Raw genomic sequence first — 27,137 nt, 5'->3', positions numbered from 1 at the left:
TAAAAGCAGTTAGCTTTAAGCTTGAGAATTCGTAAGAGCTAATCTCCATTTCTTTTGACTGAAGAATTATTTAGGCAGCCCTCTGATGTTGGTAAGGCTTGGCCTTTTTTACCAGATGGTTCCTCAATATGGTTGCAAGGGGAATGGCTGTTGAAGCTGTTGCAGCTTTTTATTTATAAGAGAACCACCCAAGCAGCATGAATGGATTCAAGCACCACCTGCCAACTTCACACTTACTCACCCACTCAGCTTTATTTCTGCCTAATGTTTAACAGTGTTGGAATAACTTGTCACTGCGAAATTGCAAACAACCACTTTACATCCACTTTGAGAAGAACGTGTCTTTTAGAACATGATACTGACTAGCTCTAGTCAAATAAAAAAATACATAAACTATATTAAGAAGATAGCTGGTTGTATAGTGAGGAGTGGTGGAAATAAAGAATGTCACATTACAAAAACCACTCCAAGTGATGAGAAGAAGTTTAAGAAAATGTGTTTGTCATAAAAGTGCCTCTGGGGTCAATAAATTTGAAAGGAATGTGTAATCAACACTTTATATGAAGAGAAACCTCTGCTATTAACTTGGTTAAATATTTCTTTGTGGTTAAACGTTAATTGTGGTAAGCTTCAGCTTGGATGGCCCAAATCAGAGCAAAGTCTTATTGACTTTAGATAATTAGCTAAAAAAACTCTTTGATTTGAAATTGTCTCCCTGCAATTTCAAATCAAACCCAGATGACTTGTTTATTGTCCAATTACCAGTCTTAATAAATCACTAGTTAATTGCAGACACTGTAGCTACAAGAACTGCAGTATTCAGGAATGAATCACCTGTGATATTCTGATTGCTACACACGAAGGTGAAATGTGCTCAGGCAAGGCTGATAAAGCTTACAGATCAACTTCTCGTGACATTTTTAAATCATCACACATTTGAGAAACGACTTCCTTAAGGTAATTTGTCAGTCAACTCCACAACTGCAGAAGGTGAAGACATACCGGCTGCAGTCCTGTCCATGAAAAGCCAAGCGGCCCTCTCTTTTTGTCTTCAAAACTTTTTGAATCTCTGAGTGCATAATTGGATCGTCAGTGAGCTGCACACATGTGCTCCAAGGTCGATTTAATACACTGTGCTGACAGCTGGCTAATTACAGCGCCGTCTGCGGCACGGCGGCTGTTTTCATGCCCAACAGTCGCATGCAGACATGCCGGGCCTATTCACACGATCCACACACGATGAGGAAGAATTATACTACATATGTGTTTATATTATATCAAAGTTAAACACACCTGATTGGAGTAATCGCTCCGAGTATTCAAGTTACACCCAAGCAAGATCTCGACTGGAAAATTAATTGTAAATTGAAAAAAAAGGTATATAAAAAAAAGTCTTAAAGGATTGCGAAGAAATTTGGACACATCTACTTATCCAAAATGAACTAAAATGGCTCTTAAATCCGTTTCAACTACATATAAACCAACTTAGGATTACACAAACTTTAATTGACAGCAGCTAGACAAACTCCAATGAAGTTTAAGGAACTGCCTAAGAAAAGAACAGAGTGCAAATCCCATCAAAGTCAGGCAACTGTATGCTAAAAACAGGAAATATAGAAGCAATATAAAAGAAGGTTCAGGATGAGCAAGAAGTCGAGACAAAAAGAATGCAGTAAAAACAGATCACAGAGAATCTGTTCCTTGTTAAACCTGCCCAGTCTTTACTCTTCAGAATAGGGTGGACTGGAGAGGAAGAAGAGGCACAGCGGAGGGAAAAACGGAAAAAAAGCAAAGCAGCTATTTTTGTAATTGCTCTTTTTTCAAGCTGGTGTTGAGAGAAACGTGGTGGGGAAAGTTTTGAGAAATTTAAACAGCCTCGACAGCCTGGGTGTAGTGGTATTAATCTTTTCAGACGGCAAGAAAACCCCTATATTATAAACACAGACAGAGACTCCGGGATCAGCAGCCGTGCAGCATAAACTCTGTTTATGGCTACTGTCAGATTAGGAACTTCTATATCCAGAAAGTAAACATTTATTGGGAAATACAAATTAATAAAGTTGGACCTGCTGAGCAGCAGAAAGGAAATGAAAAAAAAAATCTTTACGTTTTTAAATGTCTATAAAACTGGCACTGTATCGTTTATTTATTTAGAAGTGGAGCTAATTGGGACAACCACAATACAGAGAACCTGAAAACTACAACTCAGTATTAATATCACAAGCACTTTGGTGGAGGTGAGGTTTTCCTTCAAAACTTCACACCGAAGGGAATAAGTAGAGTGATGAAATGAAGTTTCACGTTAATTAGACCAAAATAAGGCAAAAAATCCTAAACATTACAATACAACAAACAATAAGCAAGTAAAGGTCTTTATTGTTTGCATTATTTATTTTTCAGCAGGTTCACAGCAGGTAGTTTTTGGAAACTTTTGGCCACATTTCATGTTGACATTTTTTTTTTAAAAGAGTGACTTTTGAGAGCTTACAAACATTAAAAAGTTGTTTGCACATATAACCTTTTTCACATTTTCATTTTCTATCTTAATACAGATCATTTTGTCCTGTTAAACTTCTTGTGAACCGAATATATTGTCTTGTAAGATTCTTACAAATCTGTTTCTATTCTATTAGAATCAACCAAATCTTCCCAAACTTTGACTGTATTAGAACTGGGATAAAGCTTTTTTTTTTTTTTTTTTACACCAGCCAGAAAGAATCACTCTATATGTAATTAATTATGAAATACCTGGTATGATACAGAATCAAAACCTTTACAGTTCAAGCCACCTTAACATTCCACCAAGACACACAATTTAACCCACTAAAGCATATAAATTAACAAAATATAGGTATCAATGATAAAGAACCATTTCAGGAGTTATTAGCTGGCTCTGATGTGACTTAACCTTAAACCTCCTGTCAGCTAACACAGCTAATCACATCTGATTGCCACAGACCCAAGAATCAAAGGAAAACATGCAGCACTAATGACACCATCCTCCTACTCCTAAAGACTGTTTTTCTTTTCCTCCTTTTACCCTCAATGTTTCCTGCACAACCATCATTTTCTGCAGACGAAGAAAAAAAATGGCAGCACAAAGAGTAGAAAAGAATTATGATATAGTAAGTTGGGGGAGACTAATAAGAAGTAAGCAAAAAAAAATGTTTCCACCCAGATCTACAATTGTAAATAAACTTCCGCAAGGCAAAAGTTAGGCGAAAGGAAAAAATACTTTTGACATAAACCAAATAAAAGATGAGATTATGGGGCTTTTATCTAAGGTGCAACAAGGATTAGTGTCATCCATTGTCATCGAAGAACAGAAAATAGCTGTCTCCTTATTTGTTTGGTTCAAAAGTTGCAGTATTAAGCAAAGTAAAAGAGCAAAACTATTCACAAATGTAATCTGTTTCACCAATTTAATCAGCCCTATCCCTTATATCTTTGTGTCCACGCTTAAATCCACTCGCTTGTTCTGTTTGCAGTTTTAGTTTGAACTTCTTCCAAAGCCTTCACTAATCTTCCTAAATTAAGCAGCTACAGTATTTACTTAACTTTGTTTAAGCTGTTCTTAGGTGTCATTTCTATTTTTGAGACGCATATTAAGCTGGTTTGTGACAAACATTTCCCAGAAACCCAAGCAATTTTCCAGAATTAAATCTTGACTTCACTGGAATGTTTTAGCTTTAAAGTGATCAAAGTTTGCCCTTTTCAGATCACGGAACAATACGAAATGGCGAGACAGTGGAAATCAACAGATCTCGCAACGGCCACATGCCTTCTGTATCTAATTATTCAGCTCGAACTAAAAGATACTCGACTCGTCTTTGTCTGATTTCAGTATTTGCTTCTCATTCTCCATATTTTGTTTTAATAAATTGTTTCTTTTTAGGACAGAACTCTGGACAAATATAGAACAAATGCATGTGAATTTAGATCGAAAGAATTTATAATTGAACTTCTACAAGAATCTCTACACAGTTGAAATTTATTTATAATCACTTCAATGGCGACAGTCCCGAAAAATGACAAAAATATTTAAACTATTTGAATAGCTTAAACACCAAATAATGGTTGAAACCGTAATGGTGGAACTACCACAGAAGCTAACAGGCTTCCTGATCTCCTCTCCAGGAGCTCCTCTCGGTGCTCCTGGATTGGCCGCTTTGCAGACTTTACAATATTTTAGATACGCTCTAAAAGAAATCTGTGAATAGGCAAAGTTTCTGTGAATACTGAACCACAAATAGCTAAAAGCATGATAGTTGTTGACTGCAAGTTGTCTACCTAACCTATTCGCATGCAAATAGCTCAAAGGAATACATTTCTGTCCAATAAGAACATTTTCTTGCAAACAATTCTAATATTTGCTGATATTTATTCTAAATTTTTGCTTATATTAGCAATATATGTTATATCATTATTACAACTGACAGAAATCACCATTATATTCTAGTGGCTGTAGAAATAGTCGTTGCTTTTCTGTTTTCAATAAATACAATTAGATTGCTTTAGATCACTTTTTTAATGTTTATACTAATGTTCGGCTACATTGGTATTTTCACTCAGACTACAAAAATGACACCAGCGTTAGCGGCATGCTTCCTGTAAACATTTCCAGACTCAAGGGTTTAGTACTTTAAACTCATTTATACATAATAAAACCACTGAATGAAACCTATAAAAAACAGACTGTTGGGGAAGATAAATGAATGGATGGCACTTTTAGAAAATGAATAGGAAAAAAGGCTGGAAATAACAAATACTTGCCCATACTCTGTTTTCTTTATCCCATGCTTATTCAGACTCATAGTGCACTGAAATTCCATACTTTACTAAACTGCGTAGAAACCTTGTTATTCCTGTAACTAAGATCTGCTTTAATGCGCTTCTCTCCGTGACTTTAAGGAAGCTACACTGCCTGGACTAACCTCTGAGCTGTCAGTTTGCCTGTGGCTAACCTTGAAACCCCACGCTTCAGGTTAGATATAAACACCCACACACACACAACTGTGATGTCCTGCTCACCACAGAGTGTGTACTCTAGCCCAGTGTGGAGGGGATGGAAATCAGAGCACGGATCATGGCAAAGACAACACAGTACCTGAATTTCGCCTTGTGCTCAGGTTCAACACCGTGGGTGGTGTAAAACGTTTCCCCCCCCAAATTTGTGAAGAACATTTGATGATAGTAGAAATCGGGAAAATGTTAGTCATAGCCACTATGTTTTTAAGTACAAAATTCTTCTTTTTTTTAAGGGGTGAAAGGTAAATGTGCAAACTTCCCAATCCCAAGGTTCTGCACCAGATGTTGGAAGTTTTGATGCTTGCAGCTGCGGTATTAATAAGCAGGCGCAGGTCGTCCCTTGTCATCATTAGCTGACCTCATCTCCGTGACGGCTGCCACCTTGACTCTGCGGCTAATAAGTCGGGCGTGACACTAACGATGAGCAGCAGCGACAATCAGCACAATATCACTGTTGTTCTGTCGCTGTGCAAACAGGCCGCTGTCTGTTTAAATGAAGTCTGTAATGACTGTAATGACTTACCAGCTCACAGTGGTTTTTGCTTGACTGCAACACATTAAACATGTCAGGGTAAGAAGGAAAAAGACCAGTAAATGTTCATTTTCTCCCATTTTTTGGTGGGACATCTGTCTAGTAATGGGTCTTGTTCAATGTGTTATTGTCCCTTAAATGTAGCATCTCTGTCCCTTTGCAGCAGATGCAAGAGGAAGGCAGTAAAAGCCTTAAAAGACGCCCAAGGTTTGATTTTGCAGTACAGCAGACCCCCAGTATTCAAGGCCCTGCATGGTTGGACCAAAGTCGAACTGATGCGTAGTTACGTGGTTACGAGATATTTGTTTTTGCACTCTGCCTTCACGGTCCGCAAGACAGTAAGCAGCGATTATGGGAGAGAGGAATGACTCAAAAGTTCATCGGAGGAGGATATAATGATGGTGGTGGTGTTGGGGGTAGACGACATGAGGTTGAGAACAAAATGATGCGATTTTCGTCCCTCAATTGCAACAATGAGAACTGATTTTGCCACTTTAGCTCGACCACGCAGAGCCTTTTAGAGATCACAACCACCCGTCATTAAATGAAATCTGCGAATATTTGATACACCATCTGAAGACGCCTACAACCTCCTATTTCAATAGTTAAACACCAAATAAACCTTAGTATGCATTAATAAGCACAGCACAAACAGTTTTAGTCACAACTGCAGGAGCTAACATCTGATCTTCCTTATGATACAACCAATCTACACCAAGGAAAATGAATGGCACTCCTGGATTGGCTGCTTTAGCAACGCCAGCCAATGCCAAGCAGAACAGAAGCTATTTTAGCTTTCCAAGCTATATTTTCTTAGATATGTGCTACCGAAAAAGTCTGTGAAGGTGAATCCGTGAATATGTGATTGTTAAAGTAAAGAATGGACTTTTTGCTGATTTAAAGGCTTGGAAAATTGAGAAAGTAAACCATGTTCACCTTGAGACATATTTAATAATCAAGGAGCCATATGAAACTGAAATCAGACTCCTCTATTTTTCTCCTTCTGCAAGTTTCATTTTAGTTCATTTAGACTGCATAAAGAAGTAAATGCCTCAGATTATCTCAAAGAAAGGCACAATCACTTCAGAATTCAAAACAAATGACACAATAGCTAAAGCGCACATAGAAGGACTTGTCCATGACTCTAGGTGACTGTGTATTCATTTATCTCAGCAAGGGGGAGGATTTAGTAAATGCGCGTTATCCAATCAGCGGCCGCAGATTTGATGTGCAGAACGCTGTGTGGAACATGGCAGTGAGCCTCGGCATAATGTCACTGCGGAAAGTCATCCAGGCTGTGTCCTTTGATCCTCTGAGAATCAAATCAACAGACAGAGTTTGTGGTGTTTTATTCAATAAAGCTGAGGAAATGTCAAAACAAAGCGAGAGAAAACTTCCAGACTCAAAATGAATTTTCATCCTGACAAAAGTGTTTCAATGGCCAAAAAAATGTTCTCGGTTTGGTTTCATTTACCACCCTGAAGACCCCCTCTGTGTTCTGCTCATGTTGAGCAATCAGTGCTGTGGCTGGTTCTGCTGTACGCTCACACAGCTGGCAGATAATTGGGTTACTATTTAAGACAATAAAATCAAAACCATGGAGACAGATGAGGGTCATTCTGCCATTTTGTGCATTTGAGGGAGCAAATGTTTAGTGAGAGTTCAGGGAGGAAGCATCTATAGCACTTTGTAAACATGTTAATATTTTAGTCTATGTCTTGCCTAGTGGTCTCAATTATCCAGGCAGTCTGTGGTTACAAGCTGGACATCGTGTTTTTGCACCAGCATCTGTGTTGCAACTGGTGTGCGTCCATTGGTCTGCTTGATTCCGCATTCCAATGTTAGCTGAGAGTAAACAGTAACCATTTAAATTTGAACCATGTGAGCTTACAGAGCTGAAGAAGAAAATAACCCAAAATGCTTTCATTTTTATTTGACTAGATGAATGCAGCATGTTGCTTTTACGAAGAACCAGAAATCAAAATGTTCCTTCGCCCCCCTCAGAATCAGGGAAGAGAGATCACACCAGACCTGTGCTGCAGAAGTCCTACTAAAAGTCTCAGATTCCCTGTAGTCTGCACTGCATGATCTGACAGATGGAAAGAAAAATGCACAGAAGAAAAGCAACTTACGTTGGCCGTCCTGATAGAGGTGTAGGGAGTGGATCTGGAAAAGAAGACAAGGGATTTTTATGACAGGATAAACAATATTGCTTCCAGATTTTCTCTATGCAAGCAGCCAACAAAGAGAGGAATCCGCTGGTTTAAGTGTTGCTGATGAGCTTGGAAAAGATGAGCAGAGGAAAAGCCTCGTCATTGCACCAAGATATATGTGTGGCAGTAAGTTTTTCTTTTCGTAAATCACTCAATGAGATCACTTAAGATGTTCTTACCAAATTTGACAAACAGAACCCCTGTTGTGGAAACGGTACCATGCGCATTTGTCGCAACGCACTGGAAGTATCCTGTGTCTGTGGTGTCCAGGTTGCGGATTCGCAGTCGTGATCCGTACGACATGGACCGGTAGGAGACCCGCCTCGGCTCCTGCACCACTGGGGCGTCGTTTTTCAGCCAACGCACGACAGGCTGCGGGTTCCCAGAGACGCGGCAAATAAGCTCTGCCGTTTGACCCAGCGACGTTGTTATGTTGTTCATGGGAGCTTCGAGCCGGATAAATGCCCCTAGAAGACAGACAAGATGCAAAAATAACAGGATAAGAGTTGTATTTAGCAACACTACTGCTTTCAATTTCTATCTGTAGGTATGAAATAAAAGCAGAAGAGTTGGAAAATACATAAAACCTGCTGGAAAAATAGGTGTAAAACAAATGATTGATTTCAGTCCCAAGGATGGTTTTGCACATCGTTCTGTGGTCACCTTAGATGTGACACCTAATTTCACTTTTCATCGTGGCGGTAAGAGACCCTGAGGTTGTGAGTTACTTAAAGCTGAAGCTTATAAAGGAGAAGAACATAAATTATTGAAGAAGTTAAAGAACCCACTACATTTAGGTTTTGAGCCTGTTTTGAGTTGCTTTCAGAAGTGGTTGGGTTGCACACTAGCATTTTGCCAGCTTTTCTTTTCCTTTTGCCCTTTAAATAAATTCCACATCTTCACAGCACTCTTTCTAAAGACACATCTAGGACAAGTTACAAAGCAAAAGTCAACTTTGAATAAATACGTTACACGTGTTAAATACTTGTATTATATTTTACCACATGATGTTACATAGCTCACAATTAGCTCAAGTAATGACATGTTATTTCAGCATAACCGTGTCAAACTTGGTGTGTAACTGAAGGAACTTGTTCACAGAAAAATAATTTAAAACAATTCTCTTCTTTCAAATTCGTCCTAATAGTTAAAATCACAACAGGCAACCTGATTATTCTGACGATGATGGAGGATGATTTGCCCCATGATTTGCACATGACCTCTTTTCTGCTTTGCATCAGTAACTACAAATATAACAATGAAGACCAACAATTTAAGTCATTTGTATCTATTCTGGTTTTGTTTGGTTGCAGTTATCCTAGCATTGCTCCAGGCCCTGATGACACAGAGGATTCTCCCAAAAATGTTGGAAAAACATCTGACTGCATCTGGGAGAAAATGACTCCCAGAATAAGGTTTCTGCTTCAATAAGAAAAGTATGTCATTTTAATGATATAAAAGAAAAAAAAAAGTTTCCCTTTAATTGCATGCATGATAATTACTGAAAGCGGGTAAACGGTGTTAATGCAAAGAGATGTTGTTTGTTCAATAACGATTTTTTAGGAATAGATTTTTGTTTGTCTGTAGCTTTAGAATTAAATGGGGAATGCAAACTCTGGTTTACAGTCATTTAGCATGTGCATGTAGTGTAATAACTTCGCCCCACTAACCATAAACATAGCTGCTAAGTATTTAAAAATGTAAGTAAGCCCTTAAATAAATGTTGTGGTTGCCATCTAACTGACATCGTACATTCCACATCATAAAGAAGACATTGGCCCAACCACAAGGCTAAAGGTGTTTATGTAACCCATTAAAACAAGTATGAGGTCCCCGCCAGAACCAAGCTGGGCTTAAGCCAGGTTTTGCGGCAGTTTGCTGCATTTCGCAGCTTTCAGTATGAGGCAAAATGGTGCCACAAAAATGTGAACACTTACAGAAGATAATGAAAATTGTTACTCTGAAATTACTCTGTATATTCTAACATCTAGACAGATGGTGGAATCCAATTGGATATTCACAAAACAACTAAATCTGAACAGAATATGAGAATGACAACCAAATACACTGGAAAAAAAACAGGACCAACTGTGATGCATAGTAATTAACATCACCCTGTTTTTACACTGTGATGCTTTGCTAGAAATATCCACAGCTTTCTTCCACAACAAATCAAAACTCTCATTACAAATCCATGCAAAACGATGTTTGATCCTTTAGATAAAAAAATAACAACAACGAAAAACCTCCACCATCCACTTGGGGAAAAAAAATTTAAAATTCTTAAGTGTGTTACAAAAAAAAACAGGAAAACATGCAGTTATTATTTATGAAAACTAATGATGATATCATTTGTAATTCATCTACATTATGCAGTTTTTTCTCATTACCACAAGTTTTGCACCAATCTCCCTGTCTTTGACACATCTGTTGCTGAATCCTATATCAGATATAGGCAGTAAGAGTATTCAATCTCCATGCAGCATATGCATGATTGGCAATTGAAATATACTGCTAAAAAAAATAAAGGGAACACTTAAGTGTTCACTTAATAAGTGTTCCCTTTAATTTTGAGCAGTGTATAAAAACCTACCAAATATTGCATCCAAGCAGTCCATTTTAATTGCACGCAATGATACTGGAATGACAATGTTTATTACCTAATAATTGATAAGGTGCTGTTTGTTCTTAGCCTATTCAATAATAGGCCAGATGACTGCAATTAATTTCGAGGCAAATGTGTAATTGCAATACTTCTGAATACTACAATAACATATTATTAACCCACATTTTAATGACTCTTGACGTTCTTTTCCATCACTGCAGTTTCCCAACCATTTTATGTGAGCTGTTGCATTTTACTGACTAAAAATACACATGTGCTAGGCATCGAAGGCAGCTGGAGACCATGCAACTTCCCAGATATATTATTAGCATGCAGAGAAATATGATATCCGACCACAAATTGCATCCATGCATCCCTTTGCAATAGCGATTTTGCACACATTGAAAATACAGTGAAAATTGTGCAGCTATTACTGTAATTGGCAATCCCCTATTCATTTCCAAAAAGTTGTTTTGTATTCATAAACATTGCATTTACATGTGGAAACCTTACCAAAACATCTGAACAGAACTTCATTAAAATGTACACCAATAGCTTTAAAAGCTATTATATAAAACTAAAGTCAACTCCTAATGGCTGAACAGGAGAGATGATAATAGCAAGCAAATTTGCTCTGTGGGCACCAACTTATGTTTTACGACCAGCTATATAAATTATACACCTCTTTTAAGTGCCAAATTTACCAGAACCCAGAGTTTAACACTGATATACGGCATGCTATTTGAAAACAGGGTAAAAAATGCATGCAAGATTATCTTCACCATATCTTTCCTAAATGTGGTTAGAGAAAAAAAAAAAAGCGTCCTGGAAGGCCACCTAAGAGTTTAATGTGCTGGAAAACATTGGTCTTAATGTCATAAAAAAACTCCGGAAAGTTCCTTCAACCCCAAAACCCAAGCTTAGGTATGCAGAAATGCTTCTGGTTTCACAAACTGGCCAAGACAAACAGAGGAGAAGAAGCACATGGAGGGGAAATCTCAAATACTCGTCGGATGAACATGAGAGTTTGTGAACAGAAAAGTTGGCGAGAAAAATATACTGTAGAGGTTTGTTCGAACTGAAACGGGGCAAAGCAAAAATATTGCACTTTTACATCTACGTCACCATTAGAGGCTGAAGAATCCTCTGTACCCAAAAAACAAACAAAGACTACCACGGTTTCCTGTCTTCAACAAAGTTCCCATTAGGGATGTGTCCATTTGGTGTTTTTCATCCAACATCCAACAGCAGCAATTTTCAGACTGGACTGCAATCTGGACTTAACAGCAAGTCAACCTGGACTTGCCTTTTTTTTTTTTTTTTTTTTTAGAAAAGGGACTGTTTCTTTATTAAGTTTTGAGGTAGGGCTAAGACTTTTTCCACTCTGCATATTAAGGTATATTTTAGTATTTGAACTATTTAAATAGACAATTTTAAGCATTTTTTGAGGTGACATCAAGTCTTTGCAGATTTAAAGCCATCGGTGAATGTTTCTGACAATACAAACTGGAAGAGAAGGAGTTTGTCATATTTTTGACTAATCCAAAGATGCGGAGCCAGATCATTTATTCAAATAAACTTTAGAGAATAAAAACGGTGAACAAATCATAATAGCAATGATTTATGACAGAGTATGGGAGCTTAGAAAATCCCTCTCAGAAAGAAAACTCCCCATCTTTTTTTTCTCTAACTCAAGTTTTCTTCTCATACTTCTGAAGAATCACGGACCCTTCTATGAAAGGCCGACAAATATAGTCCGCTTTTGAACAGCATATTAACTAAATCTATATGAAATAACAATTACAACACAAATAAATTATAATAATCCAAATAAGTGATAAAGAAATCCTGGTTAAACCCAAACAACAGAGCTGAAGGGGCAGTTACAGAAGGAAAAACCGCTGCAGGGGTTGTACCACTAAAAAGAGCTGAAGCGGCTGATGTGACCAAATCCTACAAAATGGCTACACTGTCAGAAATTAAGAGCACCAAGGAGTCGCTGATCATAGCAGCCCGGGGGAAGACTTGAGTTCTGCTAAACCCAAGACTTGACAAATGTCTGTCAGCATGTGGAGAATTCCACCAAGAACAGCAAACGTGTGTCAGTTCTCTCCCTTCTCACTTACTTTGTATTTGTCCTCCTTTGTCACTATATTATAAACAAATGTCTTCAATATTTGCAGATTTCAGTCTCTTCTTTATAGAGACCAAATCCTTCAGTAAATCCAAGTAAGACCATCTGGAAAAAATGTCTTTCCTCCATTACCACTTGTAATATTGTGATTTATTTTCTGCTACATAAAATGTTCATATCCTCCTTATGTTTTTTCCTCAACTCCTCCTCAACTCTGCTGAAAAACATTTCCAGGCAGGAAAGTAACTAAATCCCACTTATTTGTGAAAAGGAGAGAGCATAATAGAAACGAGAGAGTCTGCAGGAATCCAGACCCAGTTTCTGATGCTTTCTTTCAGTGAAAAACTTGGGCGCTCTTTAAGATTTCATCTGACATTGTAAAATGAGAAGAAAAGAAAATGTAATCCAGAAGTTTATGCAACTAATTTGTGACGTTTCTTTTTTTTTATCACAGGATGTTTATGCAGCCATTTTGCTAATCTGCACTTTGTTTGCTTTTTTTAATTTGATTTGTCTTCTTTGATTATGTTAACATTTCCAATGCCTCAAAAACTCATCTAAGATAAGCAGCCATGACTGAGTCATTGTTTTTTTAGGCTATTTTTACTCGCACTAAATAACATAACATTGTTTTCCTCTAATCTTCCGTGTCGTGTGTACTGAATTTACTGCATTAGCAGACTCACGTCTTTAAAAGATAAAATGACCTCAGTGTGGAGCCAAACTATTAGTACTAGTCAGTGCAATAATAAGCAGCCGTCATGTGATTTGTTGCACGACAAGAGTAAGAGGTTTCATCCCTATAAAACATTTGTAGAGGACATCAGAAGCACTTTCCTGCTTGGATTTTCTTCAAAGCGCCAAGTTTGCTGGTTTGCATTAGTTTGTTGTCAACTGATAAAATGTTCTTTTTCTGGTCCTGATGTGAAATGTGTGTATTTTTAGTTGTCTCAGTGGGAAGAAATGTGGGATTTAACAAGACTGTATATTTTTATTACATTTTACAGTATTTTTTTTAAAGGTATCTTCTGTAGTTTTGATTATTTACTGATATCGCTTGAATTGCTCTGTTGTTAATATTAAATATTCATGTTTGCAATTACATTTGTAAAACATAATTGCAAAAAACATAATACTGTGTTAGTTTTCTCACATAATACAGAAATGAATCCCGTTTTGTGTCTGTGTGAAGAGGACAGCCAATAATTTAAGGCAAATTTCCATATGGCTTCACAGTGGAGGAGTTGACTTGCAGCATGAAGGTTCTAGGTTCAAATCCCAGCCTGGGCTCTTTCTGCATGGAGTTTGGAGTGAGTTAATGGTGATGTAAGTGTGAGTTCATAAGCCCCGTCTCCATTGTCAAGTCTCAGTCCAGCTGGTTAATATCTGGTTTGGTTCTGGCCAAGTTGGGGTGTGTCTCCACTGGCAGTGTGTTCCTCGCTACGTGGGCGTGAATGTGGGTGGGCTGTGTGGTTGAATCTCCATTGATGTCATTTTTTGTGTGTACCCTTGGGTGTTCAGTTTCTCCAAAATCGCTCTGTATATTTGTTTGTTGTGGGTTGCCTCTTCCACTTGACGCTGTACCTTCCACAAATACCACCTTACTCATCAGGTGATGTAAATCCACGAGTCAGACAGCGAATGCAGTCTGCTGCCAATCAAATCGCTTGCTCGCAATACCTGGTTTGATCCGACTTGTACCATCCCTGAGGTAATTCCACAAAAAATGGGAATTACCTGGAAAAGCTGACTGGTGAAGAACCTGTTAATACTATGCCCATGGAGAAGGGGCAATAGAAGACCAAAGAAAAAATATTCATTGTGTTGCGTCTAAAATTGAGCTAAAGTGCAATTCCGACCAAACGAGTTCCAACAAGTCATCTGCTGTGCCGTAGTCATACTTTACGGAAACAACTTCGCCATGTTTAGCGGCGAAACTACACATGGATGGGTGCAGATAAAGGTCAGCTGCAACGGGTGTCGCATTCATCCTGATGAGGGTATATGACTGTTCAACTGTGCAAGCTTACTCCTGGGTCTCTGTGATCCGAGTGCCAAACCATCAACAAAAAGGCATGGAGGTCTGCAGAGAATCTGTGCTTACATGTGCAGTCAACATTTAGAGGACCGAATCCTGCCCACTCGTTGGTTAACCTAGTATTGCATCTGAACACACACATACTTTTAAATGAGACAAGGTGCTTTTGCCAGAAGGCAGGGGGGAGGAGGGTCAGAACAGTGACTCACTTTAATAGTGTTTCATTAGTTGGGTTGATGGAAAAGAAAATGATTTTTGGAGTGGTGTGTCTACGAACTCCATTAGCTGTTATAACTACTGACAATAAAGCTCGATGAGATTAGAAAAGGAGAGAAAATAGAGGTGTAGAGGAGGAACATGTGTCTGTGTAACTAAGCCTCTGTATGTAATTGTCTTGTGGTAAGTGTTGTGGTATTTGGCACAGGGGGCATGTTGAAACTTAAACCCTCGCTGAGGATTGTCTTTTAATGTGGCGGGCGGCTAAAATGCAGCCCTGTCATCGGTCCACATTTTCCCCTTGCTGTACTTTGGTGCAATCAAACGCTCACGTGCGGACACGTAGCTGTAAACACAACCAGCGAGATAGAGACCTTTACATGCTCAGAGCAACCTCTTCATTTCACCACTGAAACTGTATTCTGCAAGCAAACGGTGTCTGTTCGTAATACCACACATATAGAAAAGCTGAGCAAGGGATCCTTTCAGGAAGACTCAGAAACCTAAGAGTCTCCACGGCTCACTAAACATTCTCAGCCGATATGAAATCTGAACTGTAGCGCTGTGCCATGTACGGAGGAGCAAAGGCAGAGGGGATCCCAGAACTGGCCCTTCCTACTATAAATTATGGCCAGAAATATTTGCTTCTGGATAGGTTTGTTAGTGGATAAAAAATGTAAATATTTAAGTTGCATAAAATGTGAGAGTAAGGAGCACTTGTTAGAATTTTAATCATTCATGCTTGACTGATAAAGAAGCCTCTGGTCACTAGGTGGCACTACTGCTAAAACTAATCAACAGGTTGCCTGTTCAACCCAGCAGAAGAAGTAGCCTGACTGGTGAAGAACCTACACACTGGTGGAAGCACACCAGTGTGTAGGACTGATGGAGGATGAGAAAAAGAGACGTTTACGCGAGTGAAAAGTAAAATGGCAGAGGTGTCAGGGGCAAGTAAAGATATCCAGCAGAAAATGGCCAGAAAATATGATACAGTCTACATAGGTGTTGGGTTTATTGTAAATCCAAAATGTTATGCACTTTTTATCTCTTCTGATAATCTAAAGGCAATATTGTTTCAAATTTTGAACATTTTTATATCTTTTTTTAAAAAGAATAAGATGATGAAGTGTGCAAGTAACCAATATTTGGAGCTTAAAGCAAGTTTGGAATGTTTGTGTTTAGTCTAAAAATGCACATCCGAGTGAGTCATCTGTACTTTCTCTCTTTTGAGAATCACAGATACTGAGTAGTCTTGCTAAATGTTACAATTTGAACTTGGAAAATGTATGAAAACTAAATAAATAAATGAATAAAATGAACTGCAACAACTTAAAACTTTGCATTGAAAGTCCTTTTATATTGGTCTAATGTAACATTTAAACCTTCCAAGAAACTATAATTTACTGTCTTACCAATGAATGTTAACATAAACAAAAATCATTAGAAATACAGTTTATGTCTGTGTAATGAATCAGTGTCTTATTAGTATTACTTTTACAAAATTAAATACATTTAAAAATGTATTTTAATTTAACAGACTGCTGGTTATGATCAATATAATACAAGTTGAATCATTGTACAATAGGACAATATAAAAGGTAAGAGAGAAAGATTAAAATATCGAAAATTAGTAAACCACCATCGCCCCCAATTTTATCGCCATATTGAGGGTCTTCAGCATCATGACTTCATGCTACTGATTCACCACACCATCTTATTGTTGTGCCATGCTGGTAAAACACAACTTTATTTGCCTGCAGACAAAACAAGAACTACAATCACCACTTCATTAGAGTAGAAACAGATGTTGATGCTAAGCTCAAAATGCTGACGCACTGTTTTACAGGTTTAAATGTTTTATGCTGTGGAAAAACGAAGCAGGCTTCGTGATTTGTTTGGATCTTCTCCTGGTTGTATTTATGATGTTCTAAACATCCCTGATTGCTCTCAGTAATCATTATCTCCGCTGAACTGCTCAATCATATCCAGAAACTACTGTTTGCCTTTATGCCTGTCCGCTTGAAAAAGCCTTTTTTTGTGTGCGCGTCGTGGGAAGGATGTTGTGGGAGTGTTGGCTTTGCAAGAGTTGAATTAAACTAAACCAGACAAAGGGCAAAAAATGAAAAAAAATAAATAAATAAAGGTCACATCCATCAAAGTTTCATACTCCGGGTCTTCCATGGCTGCGTTTCTTCGTGGGAATTTAGGTGGATCCTGGTAGTTCAAGGAGAAACCAAGGGGAGGAGCAGATTTTGACTGATTACATTGTGCAGCAGTTTAGTGAAAATATCCAGAAAACGTTGTGGATTTGGATTTGGCTCGGTAAGCGCTTCAGCTCTGACAGGAGAACAACAGCTGCTTCCTCTGATGGGAAGGGCTGAAGAAAGCCTGACAAGCTGCAGGAGACATGACAATTTATTTTCATCGCACTAAAATATATTTTGCTTGGAATGTTATTGATCTCAGAGAAATGAGTCCGTTAGACAGTTCATCTTTCCAGATATCTTCACCAGTTCTGAACCAGATGAAAGGCATATTTCAGCGATTCACACAGGTTCACTAGAAGTTTGGAGATTTCTCCAGCTTCATCCTTGTCACCAAGTAGCATTCATCTGCAGGGGCATTTTGCCTGGCAGAAAAACTTGATTTGTGGATGACAAAGCAACAAACCAACGGCTGATCATGACCCGGAGGTGGTTTGGCGTATAATCATTACCCTCATCAGCTAAATTCTTGGCTTGTTCTCCAGACAATTTTTGTCCAATAAATGAGCCAGACCGAATGTCCAACTCCAGAAAATCCATTGCAGAAACCTTTAAAAATGATAACCAACTGATTATGGCATTCAGCTGGTTCAACTGAACGCCATTATGGCAAAAATATTTTTTACTTCCACAATTTGATGATCTGACTACAAGTAAAAAAATTATATTAGGTCAAGGCAACCCTGACATCTTACATCTCTTTCCTGCCTTCTTCTTTTAGCAAAGTGAACAGGAAATAGTCATAGACCATAACCGGGACAAAGCCTACTTAACTGACATTTACAGACACAAGAAAAAGAAATGAAATAGACAGAAACTAAACAAATCCAGAAGTCTGATAATGATTATTTCATTTGATCCAGGATCACAGAATAAAGGTTGTATCTACAGCATGCAAGATATCGGCCTTCAAGAATTGTTTAGTCAGATCAAAGCTTATTCATGAGTTAAAATCGCCCAGTCAAAGTACAGACCTTAATCAAACTGAATCTGTGAGAAAACCTCAAAATTGCTGTTCACAGACTCTTCCCATCTAAATTGACTGTGAACAAACCAGCATTAGCAAGAATTCAGTCTCTAGATGTGCAAAGTAGATAGAGACATAATCCAAATGTTTTGAGGCTGCAAGTGCAGTAGAAGGCATTTCTACAAAGGATTAATTAATGCAGGTAGATAAACACAAATGTAGGTCGACAAAAAAGTCTAAGGTTGTAAACAGTTCATTCCCACATATAATTAAGCACAGAGTACCAAATAAAAAAAGTGCAATGAAGATGCACAAAAACATAACCAGGTTTTCTAGGTTTGATAATAACGTCCACATCATGCAGTTATAAAAAACTTTTCAGTGAAACTTTGAACAATGCCTCATATGTAGCTGTAGACAAACATGCTGCAAGCCTTCCCATCAATTATCAGCAGCAGGACACACTGGGGCAATAAACAGGCTCTAAAGCACTCAGTGAATAATATTTTAAAAGCTCGATTAGAGCTCAAAACTCTATAGACAACGCATCATAAATATGTGACTCTTAAAAATGTGTTCACATTGGTATAAAAGATTATTATTATTATTGTTTTACCTTCTGTGGCATTCCACGAGGTGGCAGCAAGTACACTGAGGTCCTGGGGAAGCTCTGATCCTGAAGACAGAAGAAGTAAAAAAAAAATGTCTGAATGACTGCCAGATGAAACAGCAAAAAGTGAATTTTATTTTATATGTTGTTGCAGAAACATGAAAAATCCTCCATAGATACATGTGGTGATGGTGTAGGTTTGCTGATGCAGATCAAAGGACTGATTGTACAACAGGGAGCCTATCAGCAGGCCATTTGGGCCTAATGCGCCTTTATTACCAGCTGACGACAGAGGTAGGCTTTTCATTACAGGAGGCTGAAAATGGACTTCAGTGTGTGATGCTGCAGGTCATGGGTGATTCCCTGCAAATTAAAAAGCCAAACATGGAAAGAAAGAAAAGTCTCCTGAAACAACAGCCTGCACTACAAATGATCCTCAGAGGTCAACAGGTGGCATCCCATTGTGTTTGTATGCATCACTATGTGTGTAGTGAATAACACACACAATCTCAGTGACAAGCACATGCAGAAAATGTAGGCTTGTGCAAAGACATAATCTCTACGAATAAATATTTCTGCATTTGTTCCACAAATGAAAACAGGGATGGATTGAGAAATTAGCTTTTGAACTTAATCAGTCAATTTTAAATTGGATTCATGACTGGTCAGATAGTGCCCCAAAAATCTATCTAACCTATCGGAAACTAGTTCACGGTAACAGTTTAAACTCTTCTGTGTGCAGATTTTTACCGTGGGAAGAAGACTAGGCATTTCTAATGAGGTCAGAGGCAGCACAGAAATGTATGAAGATATTTAGAAGATATTTTTTTTTCGGTATATGTGGAAACATGTATGCGGTTCATTGAGGCTGCGAGAGAGTGAGAGAAAGCAAAACGTACAGGATATCACATGCATGCTGAAATGACTCCAGTAAAATTACTCTTTCGTTTTAGGTTAGATTTGGAAATGTTGACACCTAAACCAGAGTTAAGACAAGGATCTACCAAATCTAACTGACACAGTCGATCAAATCAGATGGTTTGAAATGTGAATTTATTTTGTTTTAGTTTAAAAATAGCAAAAACCTATTTTATAGTGACTCCCACAGTGCCTAATATAGATTATAGATGCCTGCTCACAACCATAAAACTAGTAAAAAAAATAATGGTATTCTTCACTTTACTTTTTTTAACCAGAAATTGTTATTGTAAAAATAAGAAATATACTTTCAAATTTGACATAAATCTTACAAGTTGGTAAGATTGGTGAAAATCCTGAACACTTTTTCACTTGGCGAAAAATTGTGAAATCAATGTTCCTCAGGGACAAACAGAGAGCCCAACTAATTAGGTGATAATGTGTTGGATCACACGTTTCGTCTCGGGGTGGGGACAACTTCGCGGTGGTCCTTGGTGTTAACAAGCTACGCTTCAGGCCTCTACACCTGTCACCAAGGACGTCCCACGTCTTGACAACTGGATAACAACAAGCTGCAGATTCAGTTGTTGCGAGCGCTGTGGTTCCTGACATCCACAGCGCTACAGGGAGCAAACTTAACAACACTGAAACTCAATAAACTCTATTCTATAATGTTAATTTATTATCAAATGATGCTGCAGGTTTTTTACCAAGTGTACTGTTTTGAGGGGAATAAAAGCGAAATAATGTTTGGCTCCTTAACATGATGTGGTATCAAAGGAAGTTTTGGCCTCAAAGTGAGTCTAATTTTTCTTTTTTATGTGCCGACAGACTTTCAGAAGCCTCAAGCTTCTCAGTTAACAAAAGACAGAGGAGAAAAGCCGTTGCAGCTCACTGGGTTCAGCAAGGCAGAACAAGTCGAGCGCAGCAGCAGTATGAGAGCTCAGCACTCAGAGCTGGTGATGGGAAAAACGGGAACAGAGGGACAGAAGGAAGTACTGACTGTTGTGTCATTAAAGGCAATACAGTAATAATATAGTGGAGGCAATTTGGGAAATTTTCTTTAGAATGATAAACACAGATTACAAAAAAAATATACTCAATTGAAGAGAGACAAATGGCTTGTTTTCGTCCCCATGGTTGTCCATTTTTGTCTTTTTTTATTTGAGTAACTATTATTTGAACTGAGTTTCTACAGCCTTCGCCCACCTCACTGTCCCCAATATGTTTAGATAGTATGATGAGGTGTTAACATATAAAAATAATATACAACTTTATCCAACTGACTTTGAAGTAAAATTAACTGACTGTAATTTTAAACATACTGTATGTTTAACAGTGAAACTGAATTACACTCTTGTGCCCGATTTGTTCCAGGAACAGCATCTATAAACAAGAATACTTTGATTTCTGGATGGACGGACAGACAGATGGACAGACAATGGGATAAGTAATTCAAGTCTGATATTTTTTTCATTCAGGCTTTAAAAATGCAATGACATTTTTATTAATCAAAATGATCCCCAAATGTCACGCCTCAGCTCTTGAAAAATATTTGGTTAAGCTTCTCATTACACATAATAACGTATGACAAAGAGAAAGTGAGGTTTTGTTTAATTTGTCTATATCAACTTTATATCTTACGTTTCCGCTTCAGTGACTTAAAAGTAATGGAATGTGAACAACTAAGCTTTTAAAAATATTTCTGTTAGATTTTGCTTTGGAAGTGAAAAAAGATCTCACCCGATTTGGAAAGTTGTTTTTTTTTATGTTTTACTTTATTTGCAGCTGTTTGCCACCACTAGTGTGAAAGGGGTTAAAATTGCAGTTGAGTTTAAGACATCCAAAGTTCACAGAAAGTGAAATGGGAGCAGCCTTTCATCCTCATCCAGCTGTATTTGGCTTCTGAAGATAAAAATCAGGCAGCGACACAAGCTTAAGCACCATAAACCTATCGGATTTTAGTGTGACTTTGCTATGACAGCAACATATGGGAATCAGAGCTGAGCTCAGGAATGAGGAAAAGGAATTGCGCAAAGAGTATAAGGAGCACAAAGGAAAGAGAAACAAGAGCAGCTTCGGAGGGCAAAGCTTAACCAGAAATCAGAAATGTTCAATTTGAACTGTTATGCATATTGTAGCAACTAATATGCTGTTATATGGTCTGGGGGCTGAGTTTGGAGCCAGGGTGGTTGGTGTGGTGAGGAAGACTGATGTATGAGCGCTCCCGCTCTGTTATTAAGGCCTCTCCCAAAGACTTCTTCCATCCCAGTTAGACGGAACATTGACCTAACTGAGAGGTTATCTGGAACAAGGGCAAACCCAACATTTTTACAGTGCAATATTTCTGCCTTAAAGAGATGAAAGGGACAAATGCACAGAAAATTAGGGATGATAGCTAATTCTGCCTCCCATTTATCTTCATCAGCCCTGTCTCTCATCTAATCTTATAAAATGAGATGTTTCTACTTGAGAAATGGTTATTTTCCCCGTATATCAACAGGGTCATCTAAAGTGCTCCTCATATTTGGGTAAAGGAAACCGTTGAGAGCTTAAATGTTGACTAATGTCTCTGAAGCAGTCCATTCATAAATAATACAGAGACTAGATCAAACCCACAATTCCTCAGGTCCAAGATATAAAAGCAGAGCTATTGCTCTTTAATGAACTATTGGCAGAATAAGGTTTAAGATGAGGAGACTTGGTGGAAAACTTCAATCACGGTGAAGTAAAACAGATTAATGTTATTGAATATGCCATAATGGGGGGATTCATAGAAAAACCTCCTCCTAAAAATAGAGTACTGGAAATACTTGGAAAGCATGAGTTAAAGTAGGAAAACGGCAACAAGGAAACTTCTAGATAAACTCTCAGAGAAGACTTTTTTTTTCAGTGACCTCTTTTTACAGTGCAGGTTTACATTGGCTTAACCGAGTATAAATCATCATCATGTGGAATGAAAATAGTCAAAAAGGAGAGTCACACATGGATGTCTTGGAGCTTCATGACAGACAAAGAACAGTAAGACAATCAGATGCAAAAAATGTCTGTGAAGACACTGGTCAGTAGAAATGAATCCCTGTTTTTCATCCATCCATTTTCTTACACCCTTGTTCCTTGGTGGGGTTGGGGGTGGTGCTGGTGCCCATCTCCAGCTAACGTTCCGGGTGAGAGGCGGGGTCACCCTGGACAGGTCGCCAGTCTGTCGCAGGGCAACACAGAGACACACAGGACACACAACCATGCACACACACACACTCACACCTAGGGGCAATTTGGAGAGGCCAATTAACCTGACAGTCATGTTTTTGGACTGTGGGAGGAAGCCGGAGTACCTTAGCTCAGGCAGCTGGAGGAAACTGACCAATCCCAAGAAAACTGGTTGAAAACATTTGGAATTATAGATACAAGCAAAATGGAAACTTTTTGTCGCCTCACAACCAAAACTTTTTAAAGCCTGGGTATAACTGGCCCATGCCAATTGTTTGCAGAGCGAGATAAGATCGGTAAATAAGACCAGTTTCACATGTTAGTTTCTGCCTGCCTGTGATCACCCAATGAAATCTTGCCTGGTTGATCGGAGCACTCCAAAAAGAAAATTAGCCGTTGAAGCACTTCTCTATGCACATCCGTGTTAAAGGGCACCTTCTTGATTCAGAGGACTTCAGAGAAAGAATGTTGCAATAAACATTTAGTAAGCAGAAAGGCCTGCTTTTGTTGAGTGTTACAAAAACATTTCAAAACTACTTGCAAAGACAAAATATTACTAAATCCAGAGCCATAACAGAAAAAAACTCAGGTTAAATTATAACACAAAAACAATCCTTTAAGTGCAAACAGAAAGACAGTGGGAGCAAGAAACACTCTATAGGTTTGCACGCCTCCATAGCTGCACCTGCAGGTTTGTGTGCAGGTGTTTGTTCTCAGGATGAACCGAAGCAGAAACAGAGACAAAACCAGGCCCAGTTCAGAACTGTTCACCTGAGGACATCATGGACCACAGAACACAGGAACCAACACAAACACCCTTACACACTCACTCCTGCATCTATCCTGCTCTGTAACCTTATAAAATCACAGATGGAGAGGTGAGTGTGAGTCCAGGGGACGTGGAGGAGGAGGAGGAGGCAGATAATAGCAGGCTGTGTGACAAGGCACTTTCTGGATCAGAACATCTAAAGAAGACGTGACAGAAAGATGGAGCTCAGACTGGAATACAATGCTCTGTTACAACTACCTATCAGAACTATGCTACATTTTCTTAAACATATATATATTATCAAAGGTCAGATAACAGTATGTGTTGATCAGTTGTCCAGGAAATCCTTGAAACTCATGCTTTGTTCCTAAGACATTACATTGTTAACTGATGCACCAACACACACACACACACACACACACACACGCACACACGCACACACACACACACACACACACACACACACACACACACACACGCGCGCAAAAGATGAAAATGGAATGCAATCCATGGTGGTGGGTTGTTGAACTGCTGCACGGCTACCTAACAGAAATCCAAAGAAGCTGAAAGTAACACACATCAACAAGTGCTGAGAAGACCCCCTTTAAACAGCATAAGGACCATGGTGACAACTGTCACCACCCGCCATTCCTCAGCGCTTCCTGAAGAAAGCCGAGTCACAACGAGCAACGCAACACTTCGAGAAACACTGACCCCTCATGACCTTCTGAGACCTCTGACCTCCAAAAGAGGTGCAAAGATGAACAGATTTACAGCACAGGCTTTTATGGGATCATTAATGTATCTAGAGGCTTAATCAAAAATGTTAAACATCATCTCATGGTTTCAATTAGCACTCAGCACCGTAACACAATATGTTCATGAGAACTTTTATCCAGATGAGGCACACCAAGACAGAAGAGATCTTTGTGATTGGTAATGTTTATAGATAAAATATTAATGCTAGCAAGTGTCATAGCCAGTCATAAAAAAACAACAATAAATGTCTCAATACACCAAAATTTGCTACGCTGTAAAAAGTTCACAATGTAAATCTTTTGAACAAATTCAAAACATTAGCTTAGTGTTAGCTTAGCTTTCTTTCTTTGCAACTTCCCTTAAACTGGATTTCTCAAAGTAGCCAATCTTGTTGCCAGGCAATACTTTTATGTTGCCATTATCCTTATCATGGTCACTTTGTCAAGTCTTTTATTTTCCGACAATTAGCCAAAAAAAAATAAATCCTTCCTCATGCATTTTGAACATTTTTTCACATAAAACTATGCTACAGTACCACCATGGAATAAATATTAATGCCATGCAGAAGAAGAGCAGCTATGGGAATATTGTGGTATTTTGTCAACAGGGTGGAACAAGTTTGAACAGAATTGCTGTGGAAGCTTCTTTAAATAGAAAACAATAAGGACATTATTTGATGGACATCTGATGCGTCTCTGTTGAGCAATGCTGCTTGCTTGAATTGGACCTGTGAATCATGAAACCACTTGGTATTTCTATGATGTGAGAAGACTAAAACAAACCTTCAAAAAAGAAATTTTAATGAAGGGATTCCCATTTCAATTTAATCTGGACTAGGCAACCACCATTCCTACTTTGCAATGGGTGCAAAGGCAAAGATACCACAAGGAGGAAAAGGGAAGATATAAACATGTTGAGACTTTACTCTAACTGCATCTAAACTCAAGAACAACTCCAGATCTATCTTTTCTCACACTTTTAACAGTTAATCAGTTTTATGCAGGTTTCATTTGATATGATGCTCTGTTCTTATATATTTTAAGTTGCGTTGTTAAGCTTTCACATGGTTAGAATTTTAGATGAAATGTTGGATTTACCCTATCTTGTCATATACTGGTAACTCTTTGCTACATGGAGACACATTACCACAACAAGTATGGAATTTGTATTTAAACCTATACTGAATGTAGGAACATGGCTGTAAAACTTGATCTAGCATCTGTTTCCTGGTGCAGAAGCCTCTACTGCTCCTGTGAGGCTCTGCAGTGGAGGCCACGCTGATCTAAAACGGACCTGGTTAGTCCATTTTTGGGTGAGGCTCCCCTTGGCTCCAGTTACCAGTGGTGTAAGCAGACGGTTGAGGAATGTGCAACAGCATGTTGCCACCTACTGTGCATCTCATCTGTTTTCACCTGACAAGGCCTGGTAGGAGATGTGTGAGCCCATCCGCTCATGTCTCTGAATAAACCAATTCACTTCCAAAGCTGACACATTGGGCCTTGAGAGCCTGACGTAATTTCCAGCGGCTGTAGTTTTCCCTGTCCATGGATCATGAAGAGAGTCATCACACCTGTAAGTTTGAAGAACATTACTTGCTAAGCTGGGACTGGAAGTATTTTGGAGATTTTGTTTTCCCCCTGGGTTGAGATGTCTGTCACAGGTCATGAGTGTCAACGAAGATTTAAGACCTGAAGCCAAAGTCAGTCAGACTGTCTGAGTGCAGGACGGGGATATAGACATCTTTCTTGACGTTTTGTGCATGACTTTTCTGTAAATAAGGTATCATGTATGTCAACAGACTGAATGGTGTGAATAGGAAACATGCCATGTTAAATCCCTGCCTGCTCTTGTGAAACCTCTGGGAAACCAAACCAACAACACAGGCTCTGTGTCTGCACTTCCGAGATTACCTGGAGGTGAAATCTTGAAGAGATTTCAACAGCTGACACTGACACGCCTGGCAAAGACAATGCTGCTAGATTGACAAAAAAGCTTGGATGACTAGGATGTTAAAAGTGAAGTAAAGAGTGTGTTACTTTTATTTTGGCTAATTAAGGCTTACAGACAATGAAAACCCCAAATCCATTTTTTAAGCATTTTTCTTTTTTTATATCGATTGCATGAAACCTCATATCTCATCTTCCTCTTTATAATATTCCATAGATGCTTTGTGAGGTCAAGGAATATTTCTATCCAATCAAACTGTGTTGCCATGGCCACTGAAGCAGGTATTTGTGCTTTTGCCTGTGTTGACAGCCGCCAGGTTCTGCTGGAAAATAAAATCAGAATCTTCATAAAATGTTTGAGTAGAGGGAAGCATGAAATGCTATAAAATTTCCAAGTAGACAGCTGAAATTAGATTTGATAAAATAGAGTGGACTGGAAGTAGTAGATGGCAAATTATCATTGATGGTGCAAACTTCACAAAACATATACAGTAGCTTGAATTCTGTACCTCTCCACTTCTTCAAAATCTGTGATGTTCATCTTGATGTTCAAATCAAATGCAAAAGTTGCTTCCATCTGAAAGTAGGACTTTGAATTCACTGGCAGCAGTTCAGTCTTTTTCTCCTTAGCCCAGGTAATTTGGCTGATATGTCTGGTTAAGCAGTGGCTTAAAGAGGCATGAGAAAGTTACAGCTCTTGATCTAGATAAATCAATGCATGTCAAGCACCTGGTAAACCTCCCCCAAATGCTGGAATAGATTTTGATTCAAAGTATCCCTACATTATTTATTCCCGTCGACCATGAAGTATTTCTGACAACATTGTTTTTCTTCCACTAAACTTTCCCTTATCTGGCCTGGACAAAGCAGTCTGTATGCAACCAGCTTCTTTGGCAGTGAACGTTTGTGGCTCTGCTGGACAAACATC

At 38.6% G+C, this 27,137-nt stretch overlaps 1 protein-coding gene across 1 annotated transcript in view; it reads right to left on the bottom strand.

The window, feature by feature from the left end:
• Positions 1-27,137, bottom strand: part of ror1 (receptor tyrosine kinase-like orphan receptor 1) — a 141,628-nt gene that overhangs the window by 32,726 nt on the left and 81,765 nt on the right. Inside the window, exons 2-4 of the mRNA XM_008406160.3 lie at positions 18,614-18,673; positions 7,953-8,240; positions 7,693-7,726 (exon numbers count right to left, since the gene is read on the bottom strand). Of these exons, the coding sequence (XP_008404382.2) occupies positions 7,693-7,726; positions 7,953-8,240; positions 18,614-18,673 (382 nt within the window). The remainder of the gene's footprint in view (positions 1-7,692; positions 7,727-7,952; positions 8,241-18,613; positions 18,674-27,137) is intronic.

This window comes from Poecilia reticulata, chromosome 4 (assembly GCF_904066995.2).
Source record: "Poecilia reticulata chromosome 4, P_reticulata-male-v2, whole genome shotgun sequence".
NCBI classification, from domain to species: domain Eukaryota; kingdom Metazoa; phylum Chordata; class Actinopteri; order Cyprinodontiformes; family Poeciliidae; genus Poecilia; species Poecilia reticulata.
This window is presented reverse-complemented; position numbering and strand designations above follow the sequence as displayed.